The following is a 15,440-nucleotide window of genomic DNA, read 5'->3' on the forward strand; positions in this document are numbered from 1 at the left end:
AAGTAACTAGAATCACAGAACAGCCCGGGCTCTGAGGGACCTTGACAGGTGATCTGATCCAACCTTTCATGGGATAGGGAGCCTAAATGAGGTTATTTTAGCACCCTGTCAATTGCATCTTAAAAACCTCCAGTGATGGGGACTCTACCACATCCCTGGGGAGCCTGTTGCAGTGAACAGTTGTTCTCACTGTGAACAATATTGCTTTCTTATAGCAAGGTGAACCTTGTTTCTGTATTTAAAAGCAGATATTACCTTTCATGGCAGAGGGATTTGTGTGGATAGCAGTCTGAGTATAAAAAAAGGCATTTTTCTCTGTTTGCCTAAAATCCTTTCATGGTGTGGGAGGGCAAGCAATAGGTAAGATTCAAGAAATTGAATAAAGCCTGTCTTCCAGTTCTAATTTGTAAGTGTACTGCATGCCTAACTATTGCTTAAAATATGTGATTTCTGTAGCCACTATGGTTTTGTTTCTGAATTTGACTGTGGGTTGAAACAATTCCAGCTCTGAGCTGAACTTGTGGCTGGTTTCTTGTATAAAGCGGCTTCTCTTAAAAAAAAAAAAAAGATTGACAGAAATTGAAATATTTTGTGGAAATAGTCTAATTCCATTAAATGTCTGGTGAAATGGCTGTGTTTTGAAAGATGGCCCCATTTCCCAGCAAAAACCTGGACATAAAACAAAAAGTCTGCAGCCTATTTTTTTTTTTTAATTGAAAGGGTGTTGTCCTATTTTTTCCTCTTGCTCTCTTACAGCTGACACATAGCACCTTTTTTATATTTCTTCACATCTTTCTAGACTGATGGTCATTCACACTGTTTTCCTGTGAACTGTTGTCTTATCTTTCTTGCCTGCAAACACTCAGACCTGGATTCAGTTTAAAATTTGAGCACATACCAATAATCAGTAAAATGGAAGGATTACTTTTCCTACACATGGTATCATCCACTTTCCCAGCTGATAAGATAGCAGTTGCTTAAAGCCCAGCCAGTCACAACCAAGTCATTTTCATTTTCAATGAAAAATGCTTAGGTCAGTTATCTATCTCTTACTCAGTAGAATAAAATTACTGGAAAATTGCTGGATTTTTAATTTTTTTTGCAGCCGTTTTACTTGGTCCTTTAGTTACTAAAAAAAAAAAAAAAAAAGAATTAAGAAGGTGCAGACAAGCAAACATTCATATCTACTTGTAACTTCAAAGGCTCTTAGTGAGTGTGACTCACTGCTGTTACCCAAGCACTGCCTAAAAAAAAAAAATTAATGTTTTCTACTTTATGATGTCTTAAGCAAAAGTTGTTGAATACTTAAATATCTTGAGGCCCATTATAAGAGCACATAAGTAAAGTTATGAAATAGCCTGAGATTATAAGAGAAGCAGAAATTTTATTTTCCTGCTGAAGAATATTAGAAACTTTTAGAAGAGAAGCTTCTTATTAACCTTATTAACGAGAAATAAGGCAAAGTGGATTTTCAGTGCCCAGGGTAAAACTCCACTGAATCTGTGGGCTCTGTCTGTTGAAAGTATTTTATTTCCAGAGAGAGAAAGGTTAAAGAATAAAGAAGCTGAGAGAGTAAGCATAGGATTTGCTTTGAGGAACCACTGAGAAAAAAAGATAGCAGATGTATTCCATGCACTTTGTATTTTCAAGGGTGAAAAATTGATTCAAGGCAAAGTTCTGATTGGAGAAAAAGCATAAGAGGACACGTTGGGTTGGCATTATATAATATTCCATCCGTTTTATTTGTGTTATAAATAAAATTTTAATTCTGCTTTTTCTTTTGTTCAGTTATTTATAATTTGATAATTAATTTGCAAAAAAACTTAGATTCTCTCTTCTCTGGGGGTGTATCTACAGGAATAAATGTAAACATCTGGTCCCAGTTATTTTCAGTTCTCTTATCCAATAGTGTATTTTTTATTACATGGGAAAGAAAGCTGTCTGTATATGCTTAGGACTGATTGCTTGGGAGTATAAAGTTAAACATGGACTTGTAAAGATTGCTGTTTGCCTTGGAAGAAAATCAATAAATTTGCTGGTAATTTTTGTGTAATCAAATTTAAAGTTCTTTGCAGCCTGGTCCCTGTCCTAAAGGCTGGATATAACCTGATGTTCATTAATCTTCAAAGCTAAATATTTGAGGTGGTGGTGGTGTAGACTTCAGTCATGATATTTGGATGCAGGCCATTAGTAGCTGCCAGTAAGGGAAAGAAAACAACAAGTGAGTAGCCTGCTACAGAAACAAATGGAATGTTCTGCTTGGAGCAAACATTATTTTCATGGCATTTCTTCACAGAATAAGATTTTTTAACCTCTTCCCTAAAATACTCTGCCTGTAAAATAAGGTGTGAAGCATTCACTGATTATTGTAGAAGTGTTCAGATTTTGATGCTGTTCAATTAGCTGTGCTACCCCCCTGCCTCAGAGAGCTGATAATATTACTTTTGTTACTCATTATCTTACTTTATTTAAACATTTATTACTTATTTTTTCACATTTCTCTTTAATGTGCTTTGGTTACTTTGCAGACACTGAAAATGCAATGACATAACACATTTTTCTCATGTTAAATCCAGAATTACTTGTTGACAAGTAAGCACAGGTTTTGTGATAGAATCTCTTCAGAAATGTGAGTTTAAAAAAAAAAACTTTTCTTCTTGTGTTTTCAATGCATTTTCAGAAGTAATATCAGTCATTATAAACATATCAGAGAGTAAGATTATAATCATAGTTTATGATAGATTATCTTACTGTGCTTTCTGCTGAAGTTAATTGTGAGCTTGAGGTTTACACTGTTGTATATTGCAGAAGAAACAGGTGGAGTCCTCTGAAAAACACAATGTCTAGTATTGTTTTGTACAGGTTCTTACATCATTGCAATATTTGAGTGCTTTCTGTTTTTGCTAAATACTTGCTATCTATCATGCACAAAGTGATATGCACCTTAAATATATGCCTCCCAAAGTTTAAGGTAACTTATATCAATAAAAAGAGCAGTCTGGGGGAAAACAAGGAGTTTGTACTTGTGGGAGCTCTTTGCTTCAAATATGTTACAACAAAACCAGATAAATTTCTATATTATTCAAAAGCATAGCACAACCAGGCATCTGAACTTAGGGTACCTGTCAGTTGCAGTGCTTGGGAACATTTCTGGATACATTTCAATAACTCTTTGAGAAAGCATGTATCACATTAGTGTCCAATGAATAAAACTTTCACAATTAATTACAAATTTGTATCAGTGCCACTCCAGAACCTGGATCTCCCCTGCTATGAGAGCTGTAAGATGTGTGGAAATGATGCCATTATTCTCAAGACAGTGGTGACTTTAAATTAGTGATCAGATTTATATTCTGCTAGCACAAAAGGATCGACAAAAGTGGGGGTAATACTTTATCTGAAGTTTTTACAGGCTGAAAAGATTAAAGCCAGGCAGAACTGGTGAGAGAAAGGGAGCAAGAGCAAAGCAATGTTGGGAATCTCAGAGCTGATTCCCACAACACACAGCTAATCCAGAAACCCAGCTTCGTCCATGTGTGTGTGTTTTAGACTGCAAGCCTTATGAGACCTCAATGAGGAATTCCTTTAGTCCTTTCTAAAATGGCGTAGACATTTAAAAAATCTGCCATATTCTGCAAATTAATGAAGGATTTATAAGTGTTCAGTCCTAATCCAGCTCTGCCTCAATTATAAGCAATGTTAAGGTCTGATTGCTTTTCAGAGCAATGTTATGCCAGAGTTGATTTTTGCTCCTACCCCAAAAATTTTAATTAATTGTGCCTGATTTATTTGAAAAGGTGTAATTGTTTTATCTGTGATCATGGATAAAATGTGGCCTATTTCATATGTTGGAATTTGATAGAAACGTTTCTGGTTGAAAGAACTATGAATGGGAGGGACTTCTAAGTGTAATTAATTTGTTAGAGAAAAAAGCATCACAGGATTCTTGCAGATTTTAACCATCTCGATTGAAACTGAGGTGTAGGATTTTCCCTGTCACTTTGCCATTGTATTGAAATTGAAGTTTTTATTAAGGCATTGCAGAAATTGATGGAAAGGTTCTGATTGTGTTTAAGGGGAATTTCACAGAATGGCTGGATTGGAAGGAACCTCTGAAGGTCACCTAGTCCAATTGCCCTGCTAAAGCAGGTTGCACCTGAAACAAGTTGCACGGGATGGCTTTGAGTTATGAAGCTTAACTATTAATTACTGAATATATTAGCTGAACAACAACTTAAAGATGGATCATGACATCTTTTGGTTTTGGAATATAAAAAGTCTAAACTTTTTATTTTCTTGTTCTTAGTCAACAAATTCTTCCTAAGAATCCATTCTTACTAAGAAATTGTTGATTTTGTATTTTGAATTGTTTATGGCAAGTGCTTTTTAATTGAAAACTGTAATGTATAAATAATTGAGAGAAACTCAGCATAAATTCATGAGTATCTATGCAGAGGAAATATGCACGTTTAAGCAGAATCTCCCCAATTGGTTTGCCTTCAGGCAGAAATAATTTATATTCAGATATAAAAAAGAGAATGTTAATATTGCAAAATGAAGTACTAAAAAGGTTTAAAAAGGCAAAAGTTAAAATTGCTTGTGAAATTTCATATGCTTTTGTGTGTGCACAATTTGCAGCTTTATTTTAATGATATAAAAGTAAAGTTTCTTTTTAGGAGATTGCTAAGTGTAGCCAGAATAAAATTCACCTGTGGGATGGGTGGCCCACATGCACCTTCTACATTAATAGAGCTTTATGTTGCTATCTGTGCTGCAACTCTGCCAAGCCCACTTAAATAGCAAATCCTCCATAGTATAGTGTAGAAACATTCTGCTTTACTATCTGATTGCATAATTGCAAACAGCTGGTAAATAAAACAAACCAGGGGGACAGCATTTGTGAAGAGAGATTAATTTCTTCCTAGCTACCTGTGGAGTGCAGAGCTGTCACTGATAACAGAATTGCTGTGTTTGAACAATCCAGCCTGTCTATTTAACTGTGGTAGGTTTCCCCCATATGGCCTTTGCCCAGTATCTGAGATCTCCAGACCATTGTGTCTACAAGCCCAGGTTAGACACTGGAAGAAGGCAACCTAAAATGAATCCAATCTCTTCATTCAGGAACAAAAGCAACTCAAATTATCAGCTCAAAGATAGGTTTTTCTATCCTTTTGTCTGTGCTGGAGATTCTGTTCTGTAAGCAACTTGTTTTGGTACCCAGTTACCTTTGTGATTTTTGATAAAACATGAAGCTCATTATCTTTCTCCTTTTTATAATGACATTTGTCATTGTGTGGACCAAAAAGAGGAAAAATATTCAAAGATATATATTCCTATGTAATTTTTTTTATAGGAAGCTTGTGTGCTAGTTAAAACATGACAGAGGCCTAAAGGAGAGTCATTGCTCTAGAGATTTAGAGATTATCTATCCTTTCAGACAGGAACCACAGGTTTGTTCTGCACTTTTACAGTACCCTTTCCTGTCTGCTTCTGCAGCACTTGTACTAGGTGAGGTTTGGTGTGTGCTGTGATAAATTAAAGCTGTATGAGAACATGCTGCTCCCTGGCCAAGCAGAGTGCTGTTGTCTCAACATGTACAGCAAGTTCTGCCTGCCTTTCTGTCTGTCTGGAGTTTGGATCAATGTTTCTCCTCAAGATATTAATTTTCTAAAAAAGCAGTGGGAACTTACTGTCCTATTGACTTCTTACCAAATTTCAATGAAACTCACTCCAAAAGAAGTTGAAGATCAGGATGGTCATATAGATTTGTTCCCTGTAAAGACTACCCTGAAAGTGTCTCTTTGTACTGTTCATTGTCTGGAGAGAACATAAATATTTATATGACGGACCAAATCCAGTAGTAACCAAATACCATTGGTTTATCATGATATTCCCCCCCTCTCCTCGCCCCAGGCTGCATATCCCAAATGATAAACTTCTCAGATTTATTCCTAGTTGTGATTTTTTTTTTTTTTCCCAAACAGCTTATTCAGGAAAAGGCATGTAGGCAGAGTTTAGACTTAGGAACATACTCACTTGTTTCCAAATCCTTTGTCTTTAACTACATAAACCTGTTCCTTAATTTTAAGTTATAAAGAGTCTCCACATCAGGCAACTTTAAAGACAGAAAGAAGCTTTCCGTTAATGGGACATGAAATTCTGCATACGCAGTTTGACCATTTAAGGTACTTCCAGTCACTGATTTTCACCATATCAACTAATTCTCCTTTGTTATTCTTCATTTACTCTATCTCACAAAGCTGTTATATTGTTTTCTGATTGCTTAAGAATTGAATATATAAACTGGCTAGGAAAAACTTAATTGTAGAGCATAATTTAAAGAATTTATGCAGCAAATTGCTAGGAGTTATTCTTTGGATGTTCTGCTTTTCTCTGTCAGCCAGAAGCAGCCATAAATCCTTCTAGGTTCTTGGCAGGACAGATTGAACAGGTTTATTAAATAATTGAGCTTATCCTCCTACAAGTGTGCAAAGTAGTTCCTCAGCAAATGACATCTTATTATTACAGGGCTGTTACTGGTATTGAACTAACAACTACTGTCTTGAATTGATGTTATAGAAATTAGGAATATTTTCAGCTCAAATTAGCAGTCTTAAAGTCTGAACAAAAACTTCTGATCATGCAACCTGAAAGAAAAAGGGGCCTGTTAGGTTCATAAAAATATTCTTCATAAAATTATTTTTTATTCTTATTTTTAAAAGGTTTTGGTTGGTAATGAAAGTATTTTGAATAAAAGAACTCGAGAAAAATTCTGTAGTGATCCTACTTCTGAAAAGAAATCCGTGAAAATGTAATACTTTCTACATGATTTTACTTCGCTTGATTTAAATCAAGGTTTATTATTAAGCACTGGGAAGTAACAATATTCTTTACACTAAGAAAAAGTAAGTTTCCTAAATCCTTTCGTGGTCACTCCCTCTTTCCTGGCCTAACTCTTCAGACGAAGAATCTTTTAGTTTTGCTATGCACCTGGGGACCAGTGTGTATTCTTGCTTTCTAATAAGCTCTTCAAAAAATATTCACAGCAGTGCACAGGTGCTGATTCTAAACTCTGTCATTTGCATTGTCATTAAAAGTTTTAACATATGAAAAGAAAGATCCCAAATTAGTTTCCATTCCTATGTGTTCAGTGATTGTAAAGTTCATTTTCAAGTCATAAAACTACTGTATAAAAGCTATGGCTGTTTTCTTGAACTATGAAAGATGTATCAGGAATATTTAAAAAAAACATTTGGTGTGTGCTTGAATATAATATGTTGCACTCAGGTGAACTGTTTATATAGGTACTTCTGTACGAATCATATTCTAAATGTTTTTGGTATCCAATATTGCTCTGTTTGCTTTATGTGCATGTTCATAAGACTATGACATTTAATGAAGAGATCTTTTTAAAGTATTGATAGCCATGAGTAAATTATACTGTGTTTGATCTGTGTTAAAGATTCAAAGTCCAAGATATTTGAATAGAACTTAGAATAAAAATGTAATTAGGTTACATCCCTAAAGTCTGATATATCTTTAAACAAGACTGCAAATGAAACTTTATTAAAACTTCAAATGAATTATTTCTTTGCTTTTTTAAATTCTTTTTCCCTCTCTTCTCTTTCATGTCTATTACTGGCATTGCTGCTTGTATTTTACCTGTCTTTTCCAGGGTATTTTAATTATTTACTGCTTAATGACTAGTACTGAGATGAAGCTGCCCTCTCACTGAGTTTTTTTTCTTTGCTTCAAAGCTTTGAGAGGTCTTGGAATACTGTAGCTGGACCAGTAGTTGTCACCATAAACTTTCCTGGAGGCAGTGTTTCCTTTCAGTAATTGATAAAGGAGGCTGTTTCCAGAGGTGCCTTTTCAGTGTCACTGAGAGCTGCCAGGGTTGCATGTCCTCAGACATTACCAATAATCTGGAGAAGCCATAGGTAAAGCAAACACAAAGCTGTTAATAAAAATATATCTTGCTCTTCAGAGAATCCTTCAGGTTGGCTGGGATCTTAGCAGGTCATTCATCCAGCTGCACTTCTGAAGTAAATCATCTGCACCACAGAACAGCTCCAGTGCTGGAGTGCTGCATCTGATAATAAATTTATTATTGGAAGCTATGGAAAGTAATGGGAACTGGGTAGAATCTGAATAAAATGTAAACACTGCCAAAAAAAAAAAAAGTATTTAAACCAAGGCAAGCGTTTGACGCAACTTAGCAAAAAAAAAAAAATTTAGTGAAACTAATCTGCTTCAGTGTCACTTTCTCTATTTAAAAGATAATGATCATATTAATCTTTGAGATTGAATACTAATATAACTTGTTTTCATTATTTCTGTTGAACTTAAAAAACTCCTAAGCCCTGAAAAACAGAATTGCAAAGTATGTGCCATTCATCCCTGAGTTTTCTGCTCCCTTCCCTTTCTGCATTTAGATATCCACCCATAGACACTGAAATACTTGTGAAACCCGAAATGGGAGCATCCCACTGAGTGTGGGCCTGCTCTTATCCAGAGCCTGGAGTCTTAGAGGGTGAGCTTCCTGAATGCATTTTCATCTTGGGTAGCCTTTGCATATTGAAAGCACTTTGATGCTCTGCAAGCGTGAAAGAAGGCTTGAATAATACTGTGAAGTAGGAATTCCATTCTCTCTAAAATGGGTGTGTGATCATTCAGCTAATGTTCAACATTGCTTGAAATGTTGTCCTCCAGATTAAAATGGATATATACGAAAATGAGTTTATATATAGTCAGAAGGCAGCATGTGACAAATGCTGTTTTAGTAAAATGTGTTAACCTAAAAAGATAAAGGAATTTTAATTGTAAAAAATAATTTTGCATGTTGGTTCATTTGAATATGAATGTAAGACAGACAAGTTAGTGGAATTTTCATTTGGAACCCGTTTGGTTGTCTTTTCCCCTTGCTGGTCCACAGTACACCATTCCCAAAGCAGCTGTCATTTCAGCTGCCTGTGGGAAAACCCTCCTGTTTGCAGCTCAGGAGTGCTGGCAGCAGAAGGGAAGGGATTAGAGAGCAGCCAGGCAGCCAGAAAAGCCAGCATTATCCCTACCTTGTGAGGTGTCTCTGGGAGAACCCTTTAAGTAAGCCCTTTTTAGAACAGGTTTGATATCCCAGTGTGCTGCTGGTGTGATACAGAATCTGTGACCTGTCCTGCTGCGGGTTCTACAGTCTGCACTGCCCTCTAGGTTTCTGTAGGTGTATTTTGAGTGCTTGAGCTTTAAGGCTAGTAATATAGGTCCTCAGAGGACAAGACTACATACATATACTCTAATCACTGGATTACTACAGTTATGATTTTCTTTTCAGACAACACATATTTGTTTAAGTAATGTAAACAGAAATAATGTATCATCCTCTAAGGTGCAGTACCTAAGACCAGCCTGGCAGTCTTTCACCCAGAGAAGGGAAGATAAAATCCTGTCCTTTTGCACTGCAGTCAGTCCACCAATGCTACATTTGGTGTAGCTTTGTGTGAAGCTCAACTTTCCACCTCTCTCTTCCTCTCTCCTTTGTGTCCTCAAGTGCTCTACTTCTCAGGCATGGCTTCAGCTGGCCTTAGGCAACTTGGACTCCAGGTAAGATCTACTGGTGTATTGTCAAACTGGAGGAATGGTCAGAATACCCCATGATGAGCCAGCGTGTTCATTGCAGAATTCTTATGAACAGCCCACGACATTTTGCTAAAGCTCGTGTGGAATCTTTCTGGAGAAAAAAGAAAAAAAAAAATCAGCTTCTCTAAAGTAAATTCATATAAAGTTTTACCTATTATCTTAAAAATACCCACTTGATTATTGGCTGATGATTGGTTTTGTTTCAAAAGGGTGTTGGAGGGCTATGAAACCACAAAATTTCATCTTACAGTTCATTTTACCTCAGGAATCCAAGGTGGTTCAACCGAATGAGAGGTGTTTGCTGAATGAGAGCCTTGTTTGATGTTTCTTGTGAACCCACCTCTGTTAAACACTTTTTTAACAGTCTCTGTGCCAGACTCAAGTATTTCAGAATGAGTAGTGCTGTATAATTGAACAGAGAAACTGAGCTTAATACAAGTAGTTCAAGCAGTTAGACTGAAATGTAAGCATTTATCTTTTGAAGATAATATCATTTTTGGTTTTCATTACCATTAACTGATGCTTCAACCAGATTTTGTGTTCTCATTGTGTAGTGAAATAACCGATGGCAAAAGATGCTCTAGATTAAAATATACTACAATATACTCAAAGTTTATTTTACCTTTAAGTTGTTTTAATCTACAGCAGAATATTTTCTGAAGCCTTCAACAACTGTTTGCAATTTAGAATTAAATGTACTTCCTGCTTCTAGTGGTGCTGCTGGGGCAGGTTACCTAACAGACCTGTCACTTTTCTTGTGCAGTTGTTTCTGTGGCATTATTTTTGTTGGCAAATATACGAGCTGATAGAAAAGGAAATCATTAGGTGCTCTCAGTATTGCTGAGGCATGGAGCTAGAGCAGGTCAGTCACTGCATTTTGCAGATTGTGACATTTTAAATTACCTGTACACTACTGGAAGCAATCTGTGGACCTAATTAACATCTCACCTAATTAAAGTCAGGAATGTATGTAGAGAATTCTAGATAGTTTTGCACTGCCTTTATTTGTTAAATACCACATTATTCAAATTTGAGTCTCTAATTTCAGTATTGAAAACTTCAGGTTTGTGTGCTGTTAAGTGGGAGTAACTTTTTTTTTTTCCTCCTTCAAGTAATCAATGCACTGCTGAATGAGTTCATTTTAATGCACTCAATCATGCCTCTAATGTTTGTAGCTTACGGGCGCAGGCATCAGTAATGCAGGAATGTTATATGGCTTTAGTTTGGGCCATTTCATAAAATATTCATGGAATCAAAAATGTGCATCAAAATAGCGGCTGGGAGAATTACATTTATGTGCCTGCTTTTATGGCAGCTTCACATTTAAACCCATTTGTGTTAATATCTAGTCAATCTTTCTACTTAAAAAAAAAAAGGCAAAATAGTAGTCTCCATATATACCCCTTTTGGTTCGGTATCTATTTTGATATAAGAAATCTGTATTTTTTGATTGGGTTTTAAGAAGGAGAATTATAAACAAACTTTTATATGATCTAAAAACATTTCTATATTGGCAAAATTGCATTGAATTGTTTTGCTGGAATTAATAGATTTTATTTTTTAATTTGAAGCAATTCAGCGAAAACTGTAGCATATATCTGTCAGAATTTCTTATATTCTTATATAATTATTTAAAACTGATTTTCTACTCCCAAAATTATATTGTGACAATGTTAGCCTCCCATATATAAGATTAAGCTGTTGCTGATGGGATTTCCTTTGTTATGCCCTGAGTTATATTAAACTAAAAAATATTATTGAAGTGTAAAATTTTGGTAGTGGTAGTACATATGTTGTAAGAGTTATCATTCTGGTTTTCGATTCCTTTTATAAGAAGAGAAGAGAGACATCAGAGATTCTCCAAGTCCATTTGGTATCCACTGAGATAAATTCTGCACGGCAGTGTGAAAATAAATATGCAATTGCTATTAATGTTGCCAACTGAAAATAGCTTTACTGCTTTGTGTAACATTCTGCAAATAGATTTTTCAAACATGGATTTCCTAGAAACACCTTCTTGATTTTCTCTTTGAATTCCTAGACCTATAAAAATGCGTTTCTGCAAGTTGTTTCAAGTGATTTTCCTATTCCATTGGTTTATCTTCTCATTTTGCTTTTTTTGGTCTTTGTTTTTTTTCAGTTCATAATAAAAGTAATTTAAAACTCTGCCTTTTCACTGCCTAAGTGAGATAAAAATGCTCTTATTCTCAAAAATGATCTGCAATTGGCTAATTGCTTTCTTTTAATGTTTTTTCAAGATTTTCAGATGGCATTCTATGTATGTCTGCAGCCAACACTTGCAGCAGTTCAGTGTTTAAAAATTAGAATGCACTGGCCTGATCAGTTCCAGCTGAACTGACTCATGACAGGGAGTAAGCTCACCAGCCCCCTGAAAATATTATTTACCCACAACATTTGAGTTTCACAAAAACATTATGGATTAAATAAATAAGCTGATGTGTCATTTGCCAGTGGCAGCAAAGGATTTCAGTTTATTTTCATGGAAGAATAAATTCCAAAGTCTTAAATGTTTTACCTTCCATGAATTTGAGAAGTCTCCAAATAGCTCTTTTTATTAGAAAGAGTCTTCAGTAAGCAAATTCCCAACCATGTAAGGGCTTTCATGTCAAGAATTCCATCTCTTCCTTGTTTAGGAAACAAGCAGGTATTTTGGCTTTCTGTGCATCACTTTCTTTTTAGCATTTCTGTGAACAGATTGGTGTACATTTTACTGTGTCATCTTTCTTGGTAATTCAGTGAAGACAAAGATCCATTTGAATATTACCAAAAAAGTCATATTACTTTATCATTTTGAAGCTTGATGTAGATGGATTGTTTCCAAAGAGGTTTCACTAAGATCTGGCATAAGGAGTGTCGGGTCACAGCTCTTAGGGTTAGGTCAGCTCCTGAGAACTATGGGGGGTATGGAATATATGAGTTCCATTTCTAGTCTGATAGAAACTTTCTCAGGGGGATACTGCAAGAAGGGAGCTTGGGTAAGAATCACCACGCCTGATAGTTCTAACAACCTGAACAATAGTCCTTAAGATTGAAAGTTTAATTTACTGAAACAATGTGTCCTGTTAAGTGATCATGTTACAGTGTCAGGAGAAACTCAGATACTGTTCAGCTTCATGGTGATACCACTCATTTGTTTGCTACTTCCCATTCCTACAGAAAGTTTTTGAGTGACACATGAATCAAATTCTAGTGAAGAATCCATTACACATGTAGTTTATCCCAATGACTCAAATGTATTATAATAACCTTTCAAAAGAACAATTGATTGATTAATGAACTACGGGGAGAATTCCAAGGAAGAGTGTATGTCCTTATGAGAAACCAAGTGAACAAAATGCTGGGTCTACCTATTCACATTACATTTTAACTCAACTTTCAATCATTTGTCACAAACCCAACACAAGCTTCTTCAATATCTCAAATCTGCCTTTAGCAACTTGGATAGCTGGAATTCTCTTGACTTCAGTGTTGACTGTACCCTAAGAAGTTAGCTGAACTGGGTAGACAGAAACTCAAATTGGAAGCCTCTTGGAACCCCAAACAAAGGTTTTCATCTGGCTTTAGCAAATTTACATGTCTATTTTCTGTTGCATCTACTGTCATGGAGTCCATTAACAGCTTGTACTGGTTGTGATAATTTCCCTTTGCCTTTCTATTTGTGCGTCTGATGTCAGGCATGCAATACTTTGGAAAGAATGCGTAGAATTTTTCCTGTTTTCCCAGTGTTTTGGGCCATCTCTCCAATACCTGTCCCTAGGTAGAAGGGAACTGAATAAAGCCTGCTGACTCCCCTTTCACCTGGCACTATGCTCTTCAGCACCTGTTGTCTCCTCTGGGATTCTTATATGAATTTTAGGCTGTAGAGCCATAAAATTATTTATCTATGACACTCATTTAATTCATTGCATCTTTGAAAGAGAAGTTTCTTGTGCTTGTCAGTTTTAGTTGAACTTGTTTTAATCATCAGAGAAACTTAATATGAAAATAAATTTAATTCTAATAAAGATGAGTTATGTTTTCTATTGCAAAGTTGAAAGCATGGTTATAAAGGGGTAACATATGCAAAAGACAAATCTAAATTCAGTTAATAAGGGAAATCTGTCATAGCTGTTCTTCTGCCTCTAGGTTGGCTGGAGGCCTGGGGAGATAACCTCATTTTCTCAAGGAATGTTTGAAGAAGATACATCTCCAAGCTTTTCTCCTTTCTTTTCCTATGACTGGGAAACAACTTTTCTCCTTTCTGGTTCTTTTTGCAGTCTGAATTCAGCACTGTAATAAAAGACTGCCAAACAGCAATAGTTCCTTGCGAATCACATCACAGAAGAGGTGCACACTACAAACATATAAATTAACCTATTTTATGGTTTTTCAGCTGTTAATAGAAATACAGTTGATATATTGATGATCTATGGGACAAGATTGCTCCATCACACACACACTTATGAAGGCAGAGTCACATTCCCAGTTCTCCTGCTACAGAAGAGTCTTTGCTAAACAAGATATTGTGACTAGAATGCTTTCTTTAAAATTATTTTTACTGTAAATAGTCTTATCTTACCTGCTTCCCAGCAATACCCATTATGTATGAGAAAAAGCTTTTCTGTTCTTTCCAAGAGCTTTGAATTTTCATTGTCCAGCAGGTATGGAAATCTCCTGGACTGATTTTTATGCACCGATGTAAATCAAACTGAAGGCAGAGGAAAAACTATTTGAATGTAAGAATGAATTTAATTCTATCTTCAAACTTTCCTTTGCCTTAAAAGTGTTTGAGTAACTTACATTTGAAGACCTTGGAGAACATTACTTCATGCTCAATAATTAACCTATCTATGGTTAATGCTCTTGCAGTAAATCTACTAGATAAACTCACCAGAGTTGGCCTTGCAATAACTGCTGAATAAATTACTTTGAATGATAATTCCTTTTTTCATTGATTAATTTGTTTGAATGAAGGTTTTTAGTTTTTCTCCACGGTTCTGATACCTTTACCCCTCACACTTCAAATCTTTCACCATAGGTTTTCATTATGGAAAAAGAAACTTGAGGAATGGTTTCAGTTGTGATTATTTATCCATAGATGCAAATTTAATGTATGAGAACCACAAAGGCTTTATGAATCTAGAATAAATTTATTTTCTAGAAGATCCTGACTTTGCATCCATGGAATCACACCCCTTCAACATTGGGAATTTACAAAGGAAAGAGAATTAAAAATATGATAAATTTAAATTAGAGCATTACTTGGTACTGTGAAATTTGATTGTATTTTCCAGTGATCTGTGGTTATGTATTGAAGAGTCTTGAAAAATCTGTGGAACGTTTGGCTGCAAATTACTTATAATGATAAAATTATTATAGACTACAAACTTTAACAATTTCTGATGATTGCACTGATTTTAATTGTGTATGACGTTTTTCAGGTCATGTCATGAAAGCTGCTGAGCATTTTGAAACATTTTATGAGCTAACAGAGGGCACATCATGGAAGGATGAGACCGGTCGCACTTACACTTCACTGGCATGTCAGCATCTCTGGAGAATTTATACATTGCTAGCAGACAAAATGCTGGAAAATAAACAACACCAAGAGGCCATCAAAATGCTAATAAAAGCTTTAAAGATGGCCAAAGAAGGTAGGTGGAAAACAATGCTTTCCCATTCCTTCATTCAATGTGCAGGCCATGGTTTTCCCAAGAGTAAAATAGAAATTGCCAAGGGTTTTAATGGGTGATTATTTCCTATGAAACTCAAAGATAAATGCTGTCAATACTCTTGCAGATCTCACT

At 35.6% G+C, this 15,440-nt stretch overlaps 1 protein-coding gene across 1 annotated transcript in view; it reads left to right on the top strand.

The window, feature by feature from the left end:
* Window positions 1-15,440, top strand: part of TTC29 (tetratricopeptide repeat domain 29) — a 114,075-nt gene that overhangs the window by 28,915 nt on the left and 69,720 nt on the right. The window contains exon 6 of the mRNA XM_059843967.1: window positions 15,075-15,287. Within this exon, the coding sequence (XP_059699950.1) occupies window positions 15,075-15,287 (213 nt within the window). The remainder of the gene's footprint in view (window positions 1-15,074; window positions 15,288-15,440) is intronic.

This window comes from Haemorhous mexicanus, chromosome 4, assembly GCF_027477595.1.
Source record: "Haemorhous mexicanus isolate bHaeMex1 chromosome 4, bHaeMex1.pri, whole genome shotgun sequence".
In the NCBI taxonomy this organism is placed as follows: Eukaryota; Metazoa; Chordata; class Aves; order Passeriformes; family Fringillidae; genus Haemorhous; species Haemorhous mexicanus.